Raw genomic sequence first — 21448 nt, forward strand, 5'->3', positions numbered from 1 at the left:
CATTTAAATAACAACGGGTTGGAAGAACATTGTGGAGATGCAGCAAGATGTGTAACAGAGACATTGGTCAGTGTTTCAGTGAAGGTACCAAATCAGGGGGCTGTTTAGAGCCATCCTAGAGGATGCAGGGCACATTCTTTAGAGCCTTCTCAGCTGCATGCAGCCTCACAATGGTCAGGAGGCATGAACCTGACATGCTCTAGCAACAACGACTGAACTTCTGGTTGCAAATAATTTATAATTTCCTTTTGAGTAACATGCATACTGAAATTTAAATGGGACCTGTCCAGTAACTCTGTTTCATGAGACCTATATATTTCATCAAATAGGTTTAATATGTGCATTATTCTTTAAAATCAAATGAAAGAATATGTATATATATTTCAATCCCAGGGTTACCCACAAGATTCGTGTAATTCTAAGTTCAGTCAAGGAAGGAAACTGTAATTCATGGCCTCACTGAGGCTTTTACACACATAATAGGAACCAACTAAAACAAACGTGACTGTTACTAATGTTCTCACCATTGGATGATAGATTAGCTTGAATGAAAAACTTACATGTTCACAGAATTAAAAAAAAAATAGCAACCCAATATAGTTCAGTCTACAGCATACAGGAATGAATTCTCATAGTAACAGTTATAGACATGGAATGAAATTCAATAAATATGAAGTAGGGAGAAATTAATTAAGAATAATTATCTTAAAATAGCCAAAAATAGGAAATAAGCTTGTTCGATAAAAGCTCAACCAATGATCTTGCTTGGACAGAAGAGGTCAGTGATGTCAAGATGGTTCATGGTACTGAAATGTAATGAATGTGATAAATAGGTGTGCAAAAGAAGTGGAAATTATATTGGCTAAGACTCTAGGGGTGCCTCACTGGGGACAATCTTAGTCATTCATTGTTTGAGGGAAGGTAACTGCAGAATTGGGCCTGGCACACCTTCCAGGAACAACTCTCATCTCCATGATTCTCTCTCTTCTTTCTTACTGTTCTTCATTCTGCGCCATCCTTTGGAGCCTTTTTCTAGAGCCTTCCATTGCACTTGGGATGTCTGTCTGGACTGCTTCTAGTCTGCTTTGTCTCCATTGAAACCCAGCTTTCCCCAGGGTTGCTACTAGCCCTTATATTGCCCTAAGCCGGAGGTTTCTGCCAGAGCTGCCCACATCCTCTCTTAGAATGATTTGCGACCATCACTCTGCTTCCCCTGTGAAGTCCTGCACTCCACCTATAATCATTCCCTTTCCTGCTGTCACCAGCAGCCTTGGCCATTTCCTCACTTTTCTCAATGACTTTGCCTCAGCCTTTGGGTTTGTGCCATTGTCTTTGGCCAACATCCATGCCAGTGTTCTCTCTGGCACCTTGACCTGCTGGACTATTTCCCCTACGCCTGTGACCTCCATTTCCCTTTGAACTACCCACTCAAACTGATCTGTCTTAAACGCTCTTATCAGTTGGGAGGTGCTTATCTCAGAGTGTGAACTTTGCTGGTCCCTTCTTTGGTCATCATGGGTTATTCCTTTCCATAATTTCTAATCTGATCCGGTCCGGAGACATTTTTGCTCCTAGTACAGCATTCACTGTTTTGGTACCTCAGTCCCTTTCTTTTTGGGAGACTTTGCCCTTCCACTTTGGGTCTTCTTTGACACTGTGCACTGCAAGTATGATATTTTAAAATGATATTCAAATTAAATATAGAAGTAGCATCCTTATAGCTGCAGGCTTGCCAGCTATAAACACTGTTCGTTCTTGCCCTCTAACTGCTAAGGCTGGCTGATAGAAAGCCACTACAAATGTGCACCGAATCTAATGTGGATCTCCATTACTCTCAAATATGGCGTCATCATTGCTGGGAGTTAAGGATTCCCTCATCTCTATTCTTCACCTTTACTCGTTCTCCTCTCTAGCCTAATTTGGTCTTCGTAATTCAACAGACTTATGTAATTTTTGTGTGTGAACTTTTGCCTGCATGTGTGCATATGTACCCTGAGTGTGCCTGGTGCCCAAGGTGTCCAGATCGCCTGGATCTAGAGCTATGACTGGTGGTGAGTAGCAGCAACAAGTGCTCTGAACTGCTAAGGCACTGTCCTGCCCATCTCTTGACCATATTTCTGTGTAGCTTTATTCTACCTGTCTCCCTTTAAAATAGTCTTCATCAGGAAGGGGCTATATTTTTAACTTCATAATTACCAAGGGAACTCTTATACACATTTAGACAAGATGAAATGGGAATGTTGGCTAAATATTATTATCCTGTGCTCTTTCATGCCAAGCATCAAATATTTGAGACCGAACATGTTGTGTGTTTTGGGAGGTAGTGGTAGAGTACTACTTCAAAGACAGAAGCCCTGCAAGTGTTCCCATTTATACAATACACACCAAGTAGGATTTTGAGCTACAAAATAAGGATTCTGGCTCATGGAAATTCACTGAAACACTGAAATCAGCAAGAGTCTGGCCTAACAGAGCAGCATGATCCATGTGCTAAGAATGTGATGCTGAGTGAGAGCCAGTATTTCCATGAAAAAATTAGGGGAAAGACTATATCAAAATGTTATTTCTCAGTTAAAAGTTCATACTTCAGGAAGTTCCTTGATTAGACTTCCCACCTCAGGGAGGGGTTGTTTTAGAGGAGTTCCAACACTAACACAGTTAATGTAAAGCTGTCACCACAGGGTGTATATAAGATGCTATGTGTCTACCTGGGGCCACCATCTATGTCCAGATGACTGCCAGTCTACCTGGGGCCACCATCTATGTCCAGATGCTTGCTAGTCTGTGTGGGACCACCATCTATGTCCAGATGACCGCCAGTCTACCTGGGGCCACCATCTATGTCCGGATGCCTGTCAGTCTACCTGGGGCCACCATCTATATCCACATGCCAACGAGTCTACATGCAGCCACCATCTATGTCCAAATGCCTGCTAGTCTACCTGGGGCCACCATTTATAGCCAGATGCCTGCTAGTTTACCTGGGGTCACCATCTATTTCTAGAGACCCACCAGTCTTTGTGGGGCCACCATCTCTGCTGCACTCATTCCTGGTCCTGTTGGGTGACTGTATTATTGTGATTTTATAAAAACACAAGAGTCTCATTTCTGCCTCTAGTGTTTCTACCTCATCTCCCCTCTTACATTATTCTGAAGGTCCCTTTGGTTCTATGCTTTCTATTTTTCCTGTTACTTTGTTACTCTTTGACTATTCTTTGAAGACAACAAAAATTGCTTAAGCAGAAATAGAAGCCAGCGCACATTAAATCTTCAAAGTCAAAGGTAAAATGATTCACCTTGTAAACACTGAGAAGTAAAGGTTGTTTGAATTGCACTAAATCAAATTCACAGATGTTTTTTCCTTAAAAAATTTGTGTCATGTTAAAAGATTGTGTGTGTGTGTGTGTGTGTGTGTGAGTGTGTGTGTGTGTGTGTGTGTGTGTGTGTGTGTGTGTGAAGTTCTTCCCAAAATCATCCTGGCAATCACTAGGCTGCAGAATAATGAAAGGTAATGCTATTACCTCTCTCAGATTTGAGTCTAGAATTTTACAGGCACTCAATACAGTGAGGGAATGAAGTTTTTTGAGTTTAAAGTGTATTTGTGGCCAGGTGGTGGTGGCACATGGCTTTAATCCCAGCACTCGGGAGGCAGAAGCAGGCGGATCTCTGTGAGTTTGAGGCCTGCCTGGAATACAAGAGCTAGTTCCAGGATAGGCTCCAAAGCTATGGAGAAACTCTGCCTTGAAAAACCAAAGAAAAAAAAGATATTTGTGTGTATTTAAGTGTCTTTTCACTGTCACCTGACAATTACAGGTCTGGCTATTTGCGACACACACTTCCCCCTATGTTGCTTTGCTTTTCATCATTCTCCTTGCCTTTCATGGCCTCTTTTGCTTTTGAACCTACCAGGTAAAGTGTATGTGAAAGAGAATCTGGAAACCATTTTCATTTTCTCATCAAAGGGTGATAGAGTGAGATCTTGAACTTTAACTAGCAGGAGTTAAAGGATGGAAAAATGTTCAGCTTTTTCAGCTGTGCCACCCAAGCTACACATTGGAGTTTGAGTTTCGGTCCAACATAAACAGGACAGGAAGGGAGTAGCACCGAAGGCTGCAAGCCTTCATCAGAGTCTGCGATCTGATGGGGGTGTTAACATGGCAAGCGCACACACCTTGAAAGAGCAGTTTAACTGTACCCCAGGACAACTCACACGGCAAGTGTCTGCTAGAGACTGGACCTGTCCCCCTACTCGTTTCAGATGTTCCGTTTCTCGACAGTGTATTCAAGCAAGGCCTTGATCCAATGGGGGCACTGGAGAAATGGAGGAGGGGAGCTAAGCAACTGGACGATTTTCTTCCTACTGTGATTCTCTTCTGTGGAATAGGTGTTTATTTTTACTCTGTGCCCCCTGCTGTGTTATGCACATGTTAATATGGATGTGTCATATGTGCAGACCTATATGTGGAGGCCAGAGGAGTAGGTAAATGGCGGGAGTTTTTTCCTGATTGCTCTCCGTATTTATTTTTGAGACATGGTCTTACAGGGAACCCAAAGCTCATTTATTCAGCCATGCTTTCTGGCCAATGAGCGTCAGGGATCCACCTGTCTCCATTCCCCTCTCCATTGCTATGGTTACAGGAGAGTATCGACATGTCTGGCATTTTGCATGGAGATATGAACTCATGTATGCGTAGCAGGGAACTCTATTTATTTTTCAAGATAAGGTCTCGTGGAGTCAGATCTAGCCCAAGCTACCCTTGAACTCACTATGTAGCTGCAGGTGATCTTGAGCTTTTGATCCTCCTGCCTTTCCCCACTAAGTGCTGCAATTGCAGGCATAGACCTTTTTTTTTGCCCAGTTTTTTTTTTTGAGACAGGGTTTCTCTGTGTAGTTTTGGAGCCTGTCCTAGCACTCTCTCTGTAGACCAGGCTGGTCTCGAACTTACAGAGTTCTGTCTCTGCAATGCTGGGAATAAAGGCATGTGCCACCATTGCCCGGCTCTTTTTGTCCAGTTTTATGCTGGTGCTGTGGATGGAATTCAGGCTTAGTGCATGGCAGCCAAGTACTCAGTTAAGTGAGGGGCAGCTCTAGGTCTTCAGTGAGACTACGGCTGAGTTCTTCATATGATTTATTATCACCAGGTGGAGAGACAAGCAACATTAGTTGGAATCATCTTATAAAGAAGGACAACCCTGGAACTGGTGGGCTTTGGAGATAGAAGTCCTGGAAGTATTCAGGGGAAAATCCAGCAGAGCACATGAGGTTGCTCTACAGGTGGGAGCTCTTTCTCTTCTTTGTTACTTAACTCTTGCTTGATACATTCAAAATATGTATGGACATCTACCACAGGAGACCCAATAAAGACAGTGAGGGTCCCTATTCCCAGAGGGATAGCAATATACAAAGCCAATAACAAGTAAGTAACCATCAGAGATATTTATGTACCAGGCATGGGATGAAGGAGAGAGTGGTGGGTGGCTGCTTTAGATAGGTGGCTGGGGAAAGGGATAACATCAAGTTGAGATTTGATAGACCAGAAGAGGCCAGTTTTTATCACAGTCCAAGCATAGAACATTCCATGCAGAGGAGCAACGTGTGCTTCAACATGTGCCTAGGAGTGTGGGGGACCCATAAGGAGCTTGCAAACATAGAAAGCTGGTAAAGAGTGACACTGGCCTCTCTTTCCCTCTGCCTCTCAAACACACCATCTCCAATTCCTATATGTGCAGCAAAGGGACATTTTACTATTTTAAAAAATTGCTGACTGTTGCTTAGACGTAGCTTCGGTTACTCAGCCGTAAAGTCCTAGCAACCTTCCTGTTGTAGTCTGTTTCTGGGACAAACACCATGACCAGACACACCTTAGGAGAACAGGTTTACAGGTCAGGGTTGGAACTCAAGCAGGAGTATGGAGCAGAAATGATAGAAAAAGCTGCTTGCTGGTTCTCTCCATGCTTAGCTAGCTTTTCTCTAGACCCAGGGACTACCTGCTCGGCGGATGGTATCAGCCTCCTGTGTCAATGAGAATTCAAGATAATCCCTTACAGACATTGATAGGCCAACGTGATCCAGGCAACTCCTTTCTCCAATGAATCTAGGCTATGTCAAATTGACAGTTAGAGCCAATGAGGACACTGGCTGTGAAAGGGTTTTTTGGATATGTCCCTCCCTTGAGACAAAATTTTCAGAGATAATTGGGTGTCTAAGGGTGCGTGTAGATAGAAAGACAGAAGGAAACACAGTAAATAAAACTACACAGAGAGACTGACTCAACCTGAATTCATTTTACTTCAACATAGGAAACACCAAACCTGCTTTTTTGTTTTTGTTTTTTTTTTATCTTCAGAGACTAGAGGAAGAGCAAACAGGAAGAACAGGAGCAAAGAGAGCTGTTGAGTTAACATGGAAAAAATCTTTTCAACCATTTCATTATCTAAAGGGCATGGACTTTTATGGCCATGTGTGTATTTTTGGCACTCCAGTGGAAAGTAAGAATTTTATCTGTTGACCCACTTGTTTCTGGGTGTAAGAGTCACCCTTCACTAACTCCCCCTCATTTTGCAGGCGGTGCACGTGCAGATTGTACCTCCTGTCCACAAGGCAGAAGAGAAAGACAGAACAGGAATGGAAGCTGAAATCACATCGTGATTTCTGCATTGTTCAGTTGAATCCAGGACTTAAGCACAAGGACACACAAGACCACACTTTTCTATTTTCAATCATTTACAGAGTTTGCTAGTTAAAAAGTCCCCTCCAAAATTTCTTCTTAAAAATTCCAGGCAAAGCCATGCCTTTGAAAGATAATTTTATGAAATACAGAGAATCCACAATTTTCTCTGTGAGCTTTGCATTTCTTTTGAATCTCCAAGCATTTTTTGTTGTTTTGTTGTTGTTGTTGTTGTGGAGAAAAGGCCCAGTAACAGACTTATGTGGTGCAAAGAGGGAGTAAAACAAACTGTCAGTAAGTTGAGTTTATGGTCTTTTCTTCCTGTTTTCCTCTGAAAAGGTGCAATTTAAGCAAATTATGTCATCACCTTTGAAACTTGTCCTTAAGCTCCTGCACCTTTTAATAACCGCATCATTATTTGTTTCTGTGTAGACAAGGCCTCCGTCATGCACACAAGCACAGTGACACAGCTGAAAGCTGAGGGGCTGCTGAAATGCCAGAGATAAGGAGGGCTGTAAAGGCCGGCTAACAGCGTCCCGTGTTTACTCTCCTGTGATTTATGCTGAATTTATGATGGCTATTAGGAGAGAAACACTTCGGTGGATCAAGAGCACAATCAAGACCTCCTCATTAAACACATCTGCCCTTCCCCAGAGAAGTGGTCCCTGTTTCAGTAAAAGCACTAGAAATACATAATTAAAATGCAAACATGAAGCAAGTCAGTAGGAGCAATTAATTTTATGGCTGTGCTGTAAGAATGTAAATCTCTTTTATGGATGCCTTTCTTCTTTTTTTTTAACTTCACTTTATCTTCTCTATGAGAATGTAGATCTCTCATAGTGCTATACATAAACCTGATCAGTAGCTCTATACCACCTAAAACGTGGGAGCCAATACAACGCAATGACAGACTGGGTAGCAATGTGTGGATTTCTGAAGTTATCTTATAAGATTGGCCAGAAGTTTCTTCCTATAAAGCCACCTCCTCATTTGTTAAAGTGTTGTTAGAGTTGGTTTGCATTGGGCTGAGGTCGGTGAAATCCCTTGACAAACAATGAAATGATGAAGTAAGAGTAAGGTATCATTCCAGTTCACATTTCTAATCAATTCTAATATGGCTAACACACAAGCCAATAACAGGTTGAAGAACGTAAGCATGCCACTACTAAGGAACCAAAGAACTCCCAAGACAGCAGACATCATAAGAAATCCAGAGCCTTTCCTAGATGGAGTGGTTTCATTCTCATGGAGTTGTGAATCAGGAGAGAATGTATGTGTTTCCACTGACCTATGTCAGGGAACAATTAAGAGCTGTTCTGCTATGATAGAGAACCTTTTGAATTCTATTTCTCTCTCCAAACACTGTAATGGCCCCATTCATGACAATGCTTCACTGCATGGTGCCAACGGAAACAGTTCATGCAAGATTTATCACCCTGAGAAAATAACAGAAATCAAATGTGAGTGGTGGCAACATGTAGTTGCAGGGACTGCGTTGTCATGGGCTGTCCTCCATGTGACCAGCCTGTCTCTGGTTTACCCTCCTGGCCAGGATAACCACTGGGTTCCCCCTCTTCCCAGTTTCCTCCTGCTGTTCTCATCAGCGCTTTTGACTGAGTCCTCCAGTTAGAAAATTTGCTTCATAGACACCCCAAGGAGTTCGCTTCTCTGTTTTGTTGGAGAGCAGTTGTACTCTACCACAAACTGGAAGTCAGCGTCCCCTACAGATGCTTTCACAGCCACGACCAGTTACAGCTTCTAGCAAAGAGATTTAACCATGCTCCATATTTACCTTCTTTACTTCGTATTTTTGAAGGACCTCACTTGCCAGCCAGCTCACCTCAGTCAAGGACAGCTTGCCTGCAGACCAGTCTAGGAGAATGCTTTTTTTTTTCTAACCAGAGAGGAAATTGCACAGGAATATGGAAAGTATTATAAAACCATGCATAAATACTCACAGTTTGGGTTTGGCAAGCAGAGGTGGTGGTTCCTTAGTGGGCGAAAGCAGGGCAGCTGGTGTTGGAGGAGATTTATTGCCGTAAGCTTTGCCATTAATCAGCCCGTTGACTCCGTGGCCGGGATGAACTCCATTGGTTTCCCTCTCTGCCGAGTTGAATTGCATTTGAAGGGCCGCCATGTTAAGTCCTAAGTCGGGGCTGTTCACCTGCTGGATTTCAGGTGGTTTCTGCAACGACAGCTCGTAGGAACCTGTCTCCAGGATTGGAGGGGGAGGCGGGAAGTGGTGGTCTTGATCACTGTTGCCGTCTCCCATTGAGTCATAGCTACAGTTCTCAGAGTTGGCTAAAGAAGGGGGCAAAAGAGGAAGAAAGTAGTAAGATGCTACCTGTTCAACAAATGATTTCATACTCACAGACCTGGTAGGTGCCCTTGCATGTCATTAGGGAGGAAGAGCTACCCTGCTGTCATGGGATGAGGGAGCATTTCGGCCTGGAGGCCTTGTTCTGAGGGGCGACTATTGTCTCATTCCCCTACTGAACACACCTATAGAGAAACTAACTGCTGATTCATTAACAAATCGCCTTAAGAGTGTAAGATAAGGCGTAATTAAACATGACATCGCAAACAATATCGATCCAAATGCTTTATCCTCTGATCTCCTATTGGAATCAGACCCACCCTCACTGACAGCCCTTAAGTTCAGAAGGGTTTACGCGCATCCTTTCTGAAGCTGGGGAAAAGAAGTTCTGAGCCCAAATGAAATCCCTGAAATTCTCGTGAGTACATAAAATTTTCCATGCCAGTTAGGAAATTATGTTGTCTCGACAACAGCGTGGTAGACAACAGGTTTGAAAATGTCTCTCAAAATACTAGAAGTATCTTGACGTCATACCCTCTCTAAATCACTCAGCTTTCTAAGAGCCTGGCAGACCTTTCGAAATGCACCAACCAATGATTATTGAGGTACATAGAGAACCAAGCAATCTATCGGTCATGTTTGGCACACAGTCATGAAAGATATTGCATTACCAGGTTTTATTGCTCAAACCGAGTCTTGTTTTTGCTGTTACTGTTTGGAGTCGGCTGTGGTCGTTTGATGGGACGCTCTTCAAGCTGACTGGAAACTGACATGCCGTGATGCTGTCTGCTATGGGACTCCCGAGACAGCACTGTGGTTCCCAACTGGTGTTCACCATGGTTGTGCATGTCAACCATGTCTCAGTAAGGCGAGCCTTACTTTCCCTATTTATCTTACTGAACATACAAAAGCCTTGACATTCCCCAAGCTTGTTCTGGTTGTGCCTCTGCTGCCACCTAGCCCCCAAGTTCTTGCTCTTCTAGAAACCAGGGCCATCGGATAGGCATCCGCTTACTGATGCCCTGCTGTGTGCTTCATTATGCCTCTCCGCTTGGTCAAAATGACCCGTTTAAACTTTCTATACAATGGGCTTGAAAGACAAGAAAGCTAGGACAAGCCGAGGTAAAGTCCATCAGTGGAAAACTCACCTAGACATACAAATAAAAGTAAAGATCTGTTTCTTCTTATGGTTTTCCCTAGAGATTTGTTTTAGAGTTTGGATGTCTGTGTATTTTTGAACACTGGGTTAAGCAGTACAATATTTTATCTTTCATGTCAGAGCTGCTTACTCACACAGATATATACTGAGGAGAAATTTGATTTCTAGCATCGTTACAGTTCCTCTCTGTTTCACTAGCTTGTATTCCTTTCTCAGAAGTTCCCATCGTGATTTACAGAGTGACACATTTGGGCAGGTTTCTGCAGGTCCTCTCCACTGCTGAGGACTGTGACTGCTCCCCTGACTTAAAGGTGGCGTTCTGAGGTGAGGAATCCTACCTTAGCATGAAGATTATCAGTTCCATTGTTTCTGAAACCACAATTGCACGATTTTTAAAAAATTGGCCCCAAGAGTGAGTACTAGTTACTGTGTTTGTCATCACCACCTCCACAGCTCCGTGCCTCCAAGATGAGACATTCTATTGTTAGGAGGACCTTGGAGGGGTCATGAACATTCCTAGGAGCTGAGCTCTGTCCCTGGGACAGTGGCTGCCTGTCTTGGGGAACTACTTGCACAAAGACTGAGTAGGAGGAACCAGGTGCTTTTGATGCCCACGTACCTGAGGTGACGAGAAGCTGCGCAGTGCTTGTCACTGACCCGTAGTCATTTCTGGCTGAGCAGGTAAAGATGCCCGCATCCTCAGGAAAGCTCTCAGCAATGACAAGGGTGCAGATCTCCTCTGGAAGCAAAATGACCAAAACAATGTGTTAGAGGGAAACTGTCAGAGAAGTCATGAGAAGTGAGCCCCAACCTCCTCTAGTTTCCCCAACTTTAGTGGCTCTTTCTTCAATTAAACTAGCACCAGTGAATGGGAGCCAGTCTGTCTCAAAACATATCTGTCAAACACAGTGGGGAAGAATTAACTATGGTCAAAGTGTTACCTCACAAGAATTCTTTTTCTTTATTAAAATAGTTACACACACAAACATAAAGATACAAAGATAAACAAGCTAAAAGTGCAATCTCTTTTTATAGTCTGACTATTTCTATAGCTAATGCTCCTTAATATGTCTCCAGGAGTAAACACAAAGAATTTATTGTGTTTAGCTCTACAGAATAATTATGACAGCTTTAAAAACATAGATTTTACCAAAATATTTTTGAGATAGTATTTCAGGGTTCAGTGTGCACCTTTTTCTTTCTTTTGTTTTTTTATTTTTTGTTATCAAGTACTGAGGTCAGTGGCCCTCTGTGAGCATTAGAGCCGTCCTCCATTCCCGACCCTCATGCCACCCCCACTCCCGACAATCTGATGATGCTCATGACAGTTCAACCAGCAGGCTGCTGGAGATTTTCCTTACAGCTGGAAACGCACCATTCCTTGATGCGAAATTGCTCTGCTCCTTGGCAGATCCTGGACCACTGTTGACTAAGAGCTGTTGAAACTTCAGCAACAGGCAAAGCTCATGGCGTCCATGTTGCTACCACAGTTAAACATACATAAATTTTCAAGCTATGAGATGACACGACTTAATTCTTTTAACGTAGTATTCAATTTGATGTCAAGGCGGGACGGGGTGTGCCAAACTAGATTCACTGTACAGCACAAGCTGAATCAATGACAGAGCTTAAAAGGGCCGTGAAGAACTGACATCATTGGTTAAATGTAGAGAAAAGTGACAGCACAAACATGACAAGTTTCCATTCATATGGTGCTGTGGCCAGGACATGGGAAGCTGCTGCTCGGAGTGGAGGAGGTTGCCAACATGTGCTGAAGGATCTGCCACACAGGACTGTGTCACAGTGGCACACTGTGCACTTAAAGAAAGAGTATTTCCTGTCATGAACTTCTTTCTTTGCTTCGGTAAAGAAGATTAAAAGATCAGAGTCGGGCCGGAGAAAGGTTGCAGCGGTTAGGAGCAGTGCTTCTCTTCTGAGTTCCAAACTCCAGTCCCAGCACCCGCACAGTGGCTCCCAATCTGTAACTCTGGTTTCAGGGGACTCAGTGCTCCCTTCTGGCTTCTGTGAGCACCAGGCACACACATGGTGCATTTGCAGACAAAAGAGGAGAGTAATGGGTGTCTGTTGCTTATCTATTTAAATACTAAGCAAGGTAAACAAGTGAGATTCTCCAAAATATAAAGAAATTCTTCTAATGAAGATGCTTAGGCAGTCCTCTTCTTCCTCTTCTTTTTCTTTTTGTTGTTGTTCTTCCTCCTCTTCCTCCTCTTCCTCCTCCTCCTCCTCTTCTTCCTCTGCCTCTTTCTCTTCTTGTTCTTTTTGTTCTTCTCGTTGTTGTTCTTCTTGCTATTCTTCCCCCTCCTCCACCTCTCCTTCTTCTTTTAAGAGTACGAGCAAATGAGTTGCAATTTCAGCAAGAGGGAAGAAATAGATTAAAAGAACCAACAGCCTGACTAACAAAAGGTTATATGATATGAAGAAGAACTTTCGAGAGAAAGCCTGGAACCTCTTCCATCACAGAGCCTAGACGCTCACAGTCCACCCAGTTAGCAGCTGTAATATTCTATAGCTGCTGGTGTGAGATCATGGTGCAGGGTTTCTAGCCTCGAGTTCTTTGTAATGTTCAGGGGGTGAGATACGGCAGCATGGAAGGAAGAACTCAAGTTAGACAATCTCTAGATGGATCTCAACTCCAGAGTCTACGGGCCCAGTGCCTTTGGCATGAGGGTGTGCCTAGCCTCCCTTCTCCCTTCCCTCAAAACTGTGCCACCTTTAAAGGAAAGCAAGGCAGGTGCAAGTGGGAAGACTTCGCCGAAAGTTCCAGTTTGCTAAAGGCAAATAGTCATTTAAATATAAGGTGGAAATAGGAAAGAATTAAACATTTTAGGCAATTTTAAAAATAGAAACGAGAAAAAAAGAAAACATTTCAGCATTTATATTTGTTTCAGATGGCTGGAGAAATCAAACTGCAGGTTGACCATGTAATACCTTTTAAATCTTTCCAGATATTAGATATTCAATAATTATTCCACAATCACAAGGACAAGATCCTTTTTTGTTCTTTTCTCCATAGTTTTTAGTAGCTTTACAATTCTTCTAACTCAGTCCATAAAGACAAATCTAAACAAGGTTTCCTGAATTATCTTTCCTTTTTCTTTTTAAAAAGTCCTCTCTATATATTTAGATATTGTGAATTTATATTTTGGGCACATGTGTAATCTCAATGCTTGGGAGGTATAGCAGGAGGAACAGGAGTTCAAGGACAGGCTTGAGCTGTGCAAAGCTAGCAGGGGTCAGATGAGAACTGGCCTCAAACCCAAAATCAATCAATCAAACAAAAGACTCTCCAAATCTTCCCACCACTCCAGCAAACAACAACAAAACAAATGCTTTGAGTAGATAATACATATACATGATAAAAATTTTATACAAATACATGGTATAAAACTTTTATAATACAAGGTACAAATGGGTGTTTAACTCTTAAATAATTATGTGAAAATTAATTAACCACTTAAGTAATTATGTTAAAATTTTTATGAGAGTTTAACTTAAATTTAAGACAGAGACCGAAACATATACATTTCCGCTTACATCTGCACATTTTTCTTGCTTACAGAGACATATAGCCACAATAATAAAGGTCTAATTATTGTGATTCACACAGGTTTTTCCCACTATGTATGAGAAGTACAGTAACCTCACGAGAACGCAATGATAGTTATTTCAAGTAAAGGGTAGCTTGAGTTGTTCATAATGTAATGAAATGAAACTGGAGTTTCCTGATCTACAAATAATGAAAAATACTTGCTATAGAAGATCACAACCTGAAAACATGTTTTGGGACAAGATAGCATGATCACACAGAATCGTGCTGCAGCAAGAGGGTCTGAGGGTGGCAACCTTGGCCTTCATCTGACTCCGGATGGTAGAAGCGACTTGAGAAGTCCTTCCAGGTCTCATCAATGAGTAACACGAGTTATATGTTTCTACACTTTATGATCAAAATAGTCCTTTAAGAGATACACTTGAAATACCAGTGCGAATGTGGGTTGAAGGGGATAGCACTCTACACAATTTTCTCTAGTTTTTAATGTTTGCCTAAGCCTGCTGAGTTTAGTGTTAGGGGGGTGTTTGATTCCAGTTGCTGTAGCATTGACAACAGCAAAAGGCATACCAAAAAGTTAAACTTAGGTTGCATACTAATTCCACAACAAATTTCAACACTGTATGTCATTAGAAACAACAAACAAACAAACCAATCAACCAAAAAGGGTTTAAGTTAATAGCTCATTGTGTGAAGCAGGCAGCTGTGCAGGGGCTGATGTAAATCCAGGCAGACCCACCTTCCCGTATTTCCAGTGGAAAAGGCCCTCATCTCATGATATACACAAGAGTGTAGCACAATTAATAAAAACCCAAAGGCAAAAATTGGGGCTCAATCTGAAGGTCAGAAAAGCAAAACAGCCTGCTACTAGCTCTTACCTCTACCTCAGTCTCAAATGGCAATCCTGCCTCCAGGAATCTCAGGAGACTGTGTGTGAGAGCTGTCTCCTCCCGTTTTATAGTCCACTATGGGTCTGGGATTAAAGGTATGCAACGCCTGGTTTCTACGGCAAATAGTGTGGCTACTGGGATTAAAGGTATGTGTCACCACTGCCTATCTGGAAGGCTGATCAGTGCGACTGTTTTTCTCTCTGATCTTCAGGCACGTTTTATTTATTAAAATGCAAATGAAATGTCACTACCCCTGGGGACTTGACAGACACTATAGATGAAGAGTGAGAAGCTATGATGTGTAATTTACATTTAAGCTACTTTGTCATTTTTAAAATTGGTGGCTCTACTCACAGAGGAGATGAAAATCTACAAGCTAGAAAAACGAATTGGTCACTCTGGTTTCGTGTGCTTCGTTTGGCTCTTGATGGATCCTTCGTCAATATTTAAATTTGTGTAAGTTCCAAACTAGAATGCCTGTGTTCCTCGGCAAGACTGGCGATATTTCTGAGGGTTTATTTATCAGGCTAGTTGTAGAGGACCCTTTCCTTTGATAGGATCTTGACTCTTTCACGGTGCTTGCCAGAGCTGCCTATGATAGGAATCCCCTGCAGTGAAGGACAAATGTGCTGACACCTCAGCCCCTTCCGCTCACCTAACGTCTGGCTAAACAGTTCTGGAATGGAGCTGAGGGACTTCTTAAAAATATACTTGCCAGATGATTTTTGTATTGAGATAAGTTCTACAAAAGTGAATTTCAAACATTTATTAGAATGAACAGAAGGCGAAACACTTTGTGTTCGACCTGGTCACGTGGGTGTATGCAAACTATGAACACAAACATACATACAGACACACACATAGAGACACAAACACACACACATATATGAACAAGACCACACACATAGTGGTAGAAAATTGACAGAAAACTCTAAACAGGTACACTACTATTTTTTTAATTCACCTACTTTTTGTCTGAAAATTTCATTGTATTTATTGTGTGTGACTGTGTGTGTGTGTGTCTGTGTGCACACCCACACCACATCCACACCACAGCTCATGTGTGTGTGTCAGAGGACAATTTTCTAGAGTCGATTCCTTCTTTCACCCTGTGAAGTCTGGGAACCAAATGCAGTCCTGACAGCATGAACCTCTACCAACCTAGTCATCTCATTGGCCGTGCCCCTCATTCTTCTTTCCTTTTGTATTTTGAGATGGGGTTTTCTATGTAGCTCAAGCCATGGCCCTACTTCTTGGCTTTGCTAGCTCTGGAATTATAGGTATGTATATTTTAAAACATGGTAGTTGCAGAGGAAGGCTGGGAATGCAGCTCCATGGCAGAACACTTTTGCTCAGCATGAACAAGGGTCTGGGTTCGATCCCCAGCACTGAAAAATGAAAGAAGGTCACCATCCACTTTGATGACTCAATTCGAACCATGATTGGAGAAGTGGTTGAAAAGCAATGCCTCCTGAGGTTAACAAGATGGCTCAGAGGGTAAAGGCGCCTGGTGGAAAGCCCGACGACATGTGTTCAATCCTTTAACCCACATGAAGGAAAGAGAAAACCATCTTTTCAAGTGTGCTCCGAAGTTCACAACTGTGGTCTTACTCACCCCCCCCCCCCAAATTGTAAAATGTGAAAATAAATAAAAAAAAACACTGCTCCATAACTCTGAGCCCCGTTCCCATGCTACTTAATATCCATCAGTCCTGAATGTTTGAGATATTAAGGGGAGAGCTTGAGACTTGGGTTTCTGACACATTCAAAGGATACAATCATTTGATTAAAAAGGTCAGTGAATAGAAAGAAGACAACAGAATGGCAGAGACTGTGAGGTTGCCTTGTGGGTTTTCTAACATTGGGCAGTCTTGGTGTTCCAGGTGAAGCAGACAGGAAGTGTGGCAATAATTCAAGCTGGGGCCTCCACATCAGTACAACTTGCCATGCTGGAAGTGAGAAACTACTGGAAAGGTACAAGGCCTGGGAGTTTTGCTTTATTTTCTTATTTCTGTTTTGTCTTCTTTTAATTGAATGTATGTGGTTATGAGCATAAGCAGATAAGGGTAAAGAAAACCTAGGACATTTGTGTTCTAAGAGGTTTTGGATAACTAGTCCAAAGTTCTCATCCCTTCATGTTTGATCTCTAGAATATGGCTAATTAGTATTGTAGTCCAAATTCTCAGGGTAGGCTGCTGGCCAGGCACCAGGTGCACTGCCTGGTTCTAAAGTACAAAGCCTCTATAGTTGTTGTTATTGTGTGTGTGTTTTCCACGTTAATGATATAGGAAGCCTGGTGCAAAGGAAGACAATGAAAGAGTTAAGTCTAGAAACAGAGTTTCTTGATGCTTAAAATTAAAATTAGCTTTCTCAATATTCTAATAAACTCATGGTTCTCAATGCACAAGGAGATAGCTGAATGCCCCCTAATCAGACATCAGATCCCTTGGATCATTCATGAGTACATTAGAATTGGAATATGCTGGCATTAGAAGAAATGAGCAGGTATCCCTTTGAAGTTGTGGAAAACATCCTCAGGCAGTGGCTACCTCTGAGATATGGGCTTCCAGCAGCTCTGTGTGTGTGTGTGTGTGTGTGTGTGTGTGTGTGTGTGTTCGTGTGCGTCCGTGTGTGCATGCACACACACACAGAGATAAGGTCACCCATGTGTTTGCACAGAGGCTAGAAAAGAACTTCAGGTATCCAGCTCGATCCCCGTCCTCCCCCTTGTTCCATTGAGACCAAGTATTTCACTGAAACTGGAGCTGTTGGGCACATTAATCTGAAGCATGGCTTCTGCCCTGCCAACCGCAGTGCTGGGGTTATAGGTGTGTGCACGACCACATCCAGATTCTTATGTGGATCCTTTGAACACAAACTCAGGTCCTCATGTTTGTGAAGCAAGTGCTCGCCCCCTGAGCCAACTCTCAGTATCCCGATGACTCCTAACAAAGGTGATGCTTCTTCTATATCCCTTCTCAGACTCTGGGTTCTCCTAAGTTACACCTCCTTAAGGAAACATGAGGTTCTATACACAACTGCCGTGTAGCTAAAAAGGAAGAAAACCACATGACTTCCTGGTCCTTGTGTGATCTGAATATGAGGCCAAGACCTGGAATGTGGAAGTCGAGGTCCTGCTTCTGCCAGGCTGGTCTCGGGTTTGATGTTTCGCCTCCTGCTCATTCAGTTCTTGTCCTTAAGCAGCACTTTTCGAGCCTGCTTTCCTTTTATCCTTAAGGTCTGTCCTAGAATCCACTTCCCTCCGTTAAAAATTAGACTTGGTCGGAGTTTTTCCAACTGAGATTTTAGGAGGGCAGGTTTCCAGTGAGGACATGTTATAAACAAAGTGGAATCATTTATCCAGTATTGCTTTATTACTTTCTTTTGTTCATGGCTCATGTTACTAGCACTTAGTACATGGCAGCATCCTCAGAATTGATTTTTAATAAATGCATAGTTTCATGTAGATAAAAGGAAGGATATTTGCTCCATAAAACAAACAAACAAACAAACAGATTGATTTTCTTACAAGTTTCCTTTAAAATTCCAATATGATCAAACAGGACTTATTTTATATGAATTTTCAGAAATACTGTGTATAAAATAAGATATGGACCTGCATATGGTTGCAACTAACTAGATATCTAGAAAAGTTATGACTTAGAGAACAAAACCCAAACAGCATTTGGATGTCATTTTGTGACCCGTAATGATTTTAACATTTGGCCACCTCCATGTACCCAAGGTTGCTTTCTTGGCCTCCCTTTGAAAGAGTCTCCCAGTGGGGACAAGTTCATGGTTTGCATGATTTGGACATCATTAAATATGAAGCAAGCCACACGGAGACAAGATGCCCCAGGTTGTAACATGAAATTTTTATCTGATTGCAACTCAACTCTACAGCATCTGTAAAAGAAATTCTGGTAAGAATTAAAGTCAGAAAATGTCGGTCATGTCAAATGAAGGGATTAGAGGCTCTCTGGTCTGTACCAGAGAACCGTCTCCAGTATAAATGGAGAAGTCCACGGTTATTAATAACTTTAATTGTGATCCTTTAAAACCCAGTTTCCCCAAATTTGACTTCCTGAGGTTGTGATTTGAAGGCATATAATAAATTACTAAGTCAGAAATTATTTTTACTGGCAACAAATACTTTTTAAAATTACCTAAAAATTGCTCAACTGCAGCAGAAGCCAGCCCTGAATATCACTCAAGTTCTTGGATGTATTTAACACTTGGTGAAACACAGACAAAAAACCCTCCAAATTTACAGAAATTCATACAATGAAGAGGCAGCAAGGGTGAAGCCATTTGATCCCCTGGCGGTTCCCAGTTACTGTTTTGTACATATCTCCATTTATAGCCTTTTAAAATTTTATCTGGCGTCACTAACAGCTTTTACTTATCAAACTACGTGGTTTGGCAAACACAACTAATTTTTAAAAAAGGCTCCGGCTAAACTCAATGAAGAAGAAATCCAGTGTGTTTAAAAGCAGTACAGGTATCAATGCAGTCTAAGGCTCTTTAAAGACAGTCAGTTCCACACATAGAGAGAGGGACATTTACAATGTGCACGGTAAAGACTGCTAAGGAAATGGACCCCTGTGTACTACTCAAATGGAGGATAAAACAAAGTTAGCACATTAGAAATGACTTGTAGATTTTTCCCAAATTAATCTTACTTATCTTAAGATAATATATCCTTTGATGGTCTATATATGCATCCTTTTAAAAATGGGTATCAAGTATATATTTATGTCATTTAAAGAACTGGACAGTAAGTCCAACCTTGTCACTGTTAAAACAAAACAAAACAAACAAACAAATAGAAAAGCCACAAAGGTACAAGATCCAGGTAACATTCTGAATCTTGGAAAATGTGATACTCATCTGGTGGGGCTAAAGAACTGGACGCCTAACAGTTACTTTGGATGGACTCGGCACCATCAAATTTCATGTTTCTCAATTCAACATGGCCAAATGTCAGATCTCAGGACTAGGACAAAATGCACAACTTCTTTGGGGCTACACAAGTCTCTTGTGCTGCTCCAGGTGTCAGTCTATGGATGAGAGATCAGGACAACAAAACTGGGAAAACTGGCTCTGCCATCCAGCAAGCCCGTTATCAAGGCAAAAGATGGGAAGGAACCAGGGAGCGGAGCTCGTAGTGCAGACAGGCACAGTGGGTTTTTCTCCTGACGCACACCCTGCAATCTGCGACTGGGGACCTGCCCTCCTTCATGGTGCACAGCTGGTACACTCATGGAGGTTTCCTTTGATCACCGCTTCCTGTTCTGCACATCTGCATTTTGCTCTTTCTGGTTCAGCTCTCTGGTTGTGGTGGAGAACACCATCCTTGAGAGACTGTGGAAGAACACTTCTGAGACCTTGCAAATCTGGAAGTATTTTTACTAGATCTTCACACAGACCTGGGGCTCTGGGGATAATTCCCAGTTTGAGGTAATTTTTGCATTTGCAGCTTTTGCTTCATGGTCTCTTTGTGTCTAATGTGGCTGCTGAGAAGGCCTGAGCCTCTCCGAGGTCCCTGGGAATGTGTTCATTCAGTGGTCTATTATCCTGGATATTCTGAACTCCCCAGAGATAGGCACAGCTCTGAATTCATTCCACATATTGCACACTTGGTGTGCATTTTCAGTCTAGAAGTGAATGGCTTTAAACTTAGAGAATCTGTGTATACAGGTAGTGTGTGTTTATATACATGCTTTTGCATGTGCTGGTGCATATTGGGGCCAGGGGTGGACATTAGACATCCTCCTCAGTTGCTCTCCACTTATTTTTGGAGACATAGTCTTTTACTGAATATACAGGTCTCTGATTGGCTAGATGGTCTGGTCAACGAACCCCAGGCAATCACCTAGCTCCTCCACAGCCCAGCCTTGGGGTTACAGACAGGCACTGCCAAGCCTGGTTGCTATATGGGTGCTGGGGAATCTGAACCAGGACAGAATTCAGGCTTGTGCAAAAAGTGCTGTACTGCCTGAGCATCAGGGGAAGGTTCTCAGTCACTTATTTGATAATGCTGTTCTCTTCCTGGAATCTCAATTCTATAGTGTCTCTTTCAGATTCTCTGCCTTCTCCACCTTTCTACCCTGCTGTTAGGTTTCTTCTTCCTGTGCTTCTTGGGCCATTTCCTCAACTCTTGTTTATGATTTTTTCTCCCTTCCTCCCTTCCTCATTCCCTCCCTCCTTTTCTCCCTCCTTGAGCTGACTAAAAATTCTACCTTTCCCTGTTGTTTAATTTAGGTGATGCCTTCGGAAAAAAAATCCCAAACCATTGTCTACTTTTTTCCTCTTGAGGTGTTTATAAATTGTCCTTTGTCTCTGCCAAGAAAGGCAAAGTCCACAAGCGAGTATTCGAGAAGGTGACTAGAAGGAGAGGTTGAGGTCTGCCCTCCTTCCCCTTCCTTTCCTTTTCCTTCCCTTTCTCCATCCCCTTTTCTTCCTCTCCTGCATATATCGGCCAGAGGGCAATGCCCAGTCTTTGCTCAATAGTTCTTTATTTCAACTTTTAAACATAAAGTCTCTCATTCAACCCAAAGCACATCCACTCGACTAGGCTATCTGGTCAATGAGACTTAAGGATTTATCTCTCTCTGCCTTCCTAGCATCAGGGTAACAGGTGTCCCATGATGGCTATATTTTTATGTGGTTCTAGGGATCCAAACTCAGGACTTCAGGCTTGTGCCACACGGAGGCATTTTATTGATGAATGAGCCACTTCCTCAACTCCTTCCTTCCTTCCTTCCTTCCCTCCTTCCTTCCATCCCTCCTTCCTTCCTTCCTTCCTTCCTTCCTTCCTTCCCTCCTTCCCTCCTCCCCTCCTTC

The 21448-nt window shown here is 42.5% G+C and overlaps 1 protein-coding gene across 2 annotated transcripts in view; it reads right to left on the bottom strand.

Annotated features, from left to right (window-relative positions):
• Palld (palladin, cytoskeletal associated protein) overlaps positions 1–21448 on the bottom strand; it is a 389783-nt gene that overhangs the window by 171361 nt on the left and 196974 nt on the right. For both annotated transcript variants that reach the window (XM_026777380.1, XM_026777381.1), the window contains 2 exons: positions 10764–10883; positions 8627–8969 (listed from right to left, as the gene is read on the bottom strand). In XM_026777380.1, coding sequence (XP_026633181.1) covers positions 8627–8969; positions 10764–10883 — 463 coding nt within the window. The remainder of the gene's footprint in view (positions 1–8626; positions 8970–10763; positions 10884–21448) is intronic.

The sequence above is a fragment of the Microtus ochrogaster genome, unplaced genomic scaffold, assembly GCF_000317375.1.
Source record: "Microtus ochrogaster isolate Prairie Vole_2 unplaced genomic scaffold, MicOch1.0 UNK61, whole genome shotgun sequence".
In the NCBI taxonomy this organism is placed as follows: domain Eukaryota; kingdom Metazoa; phylum Chordata; class Mammalia; order Rodentia; family Cricetidae; genus Microtus; species Microtus ochrogaster.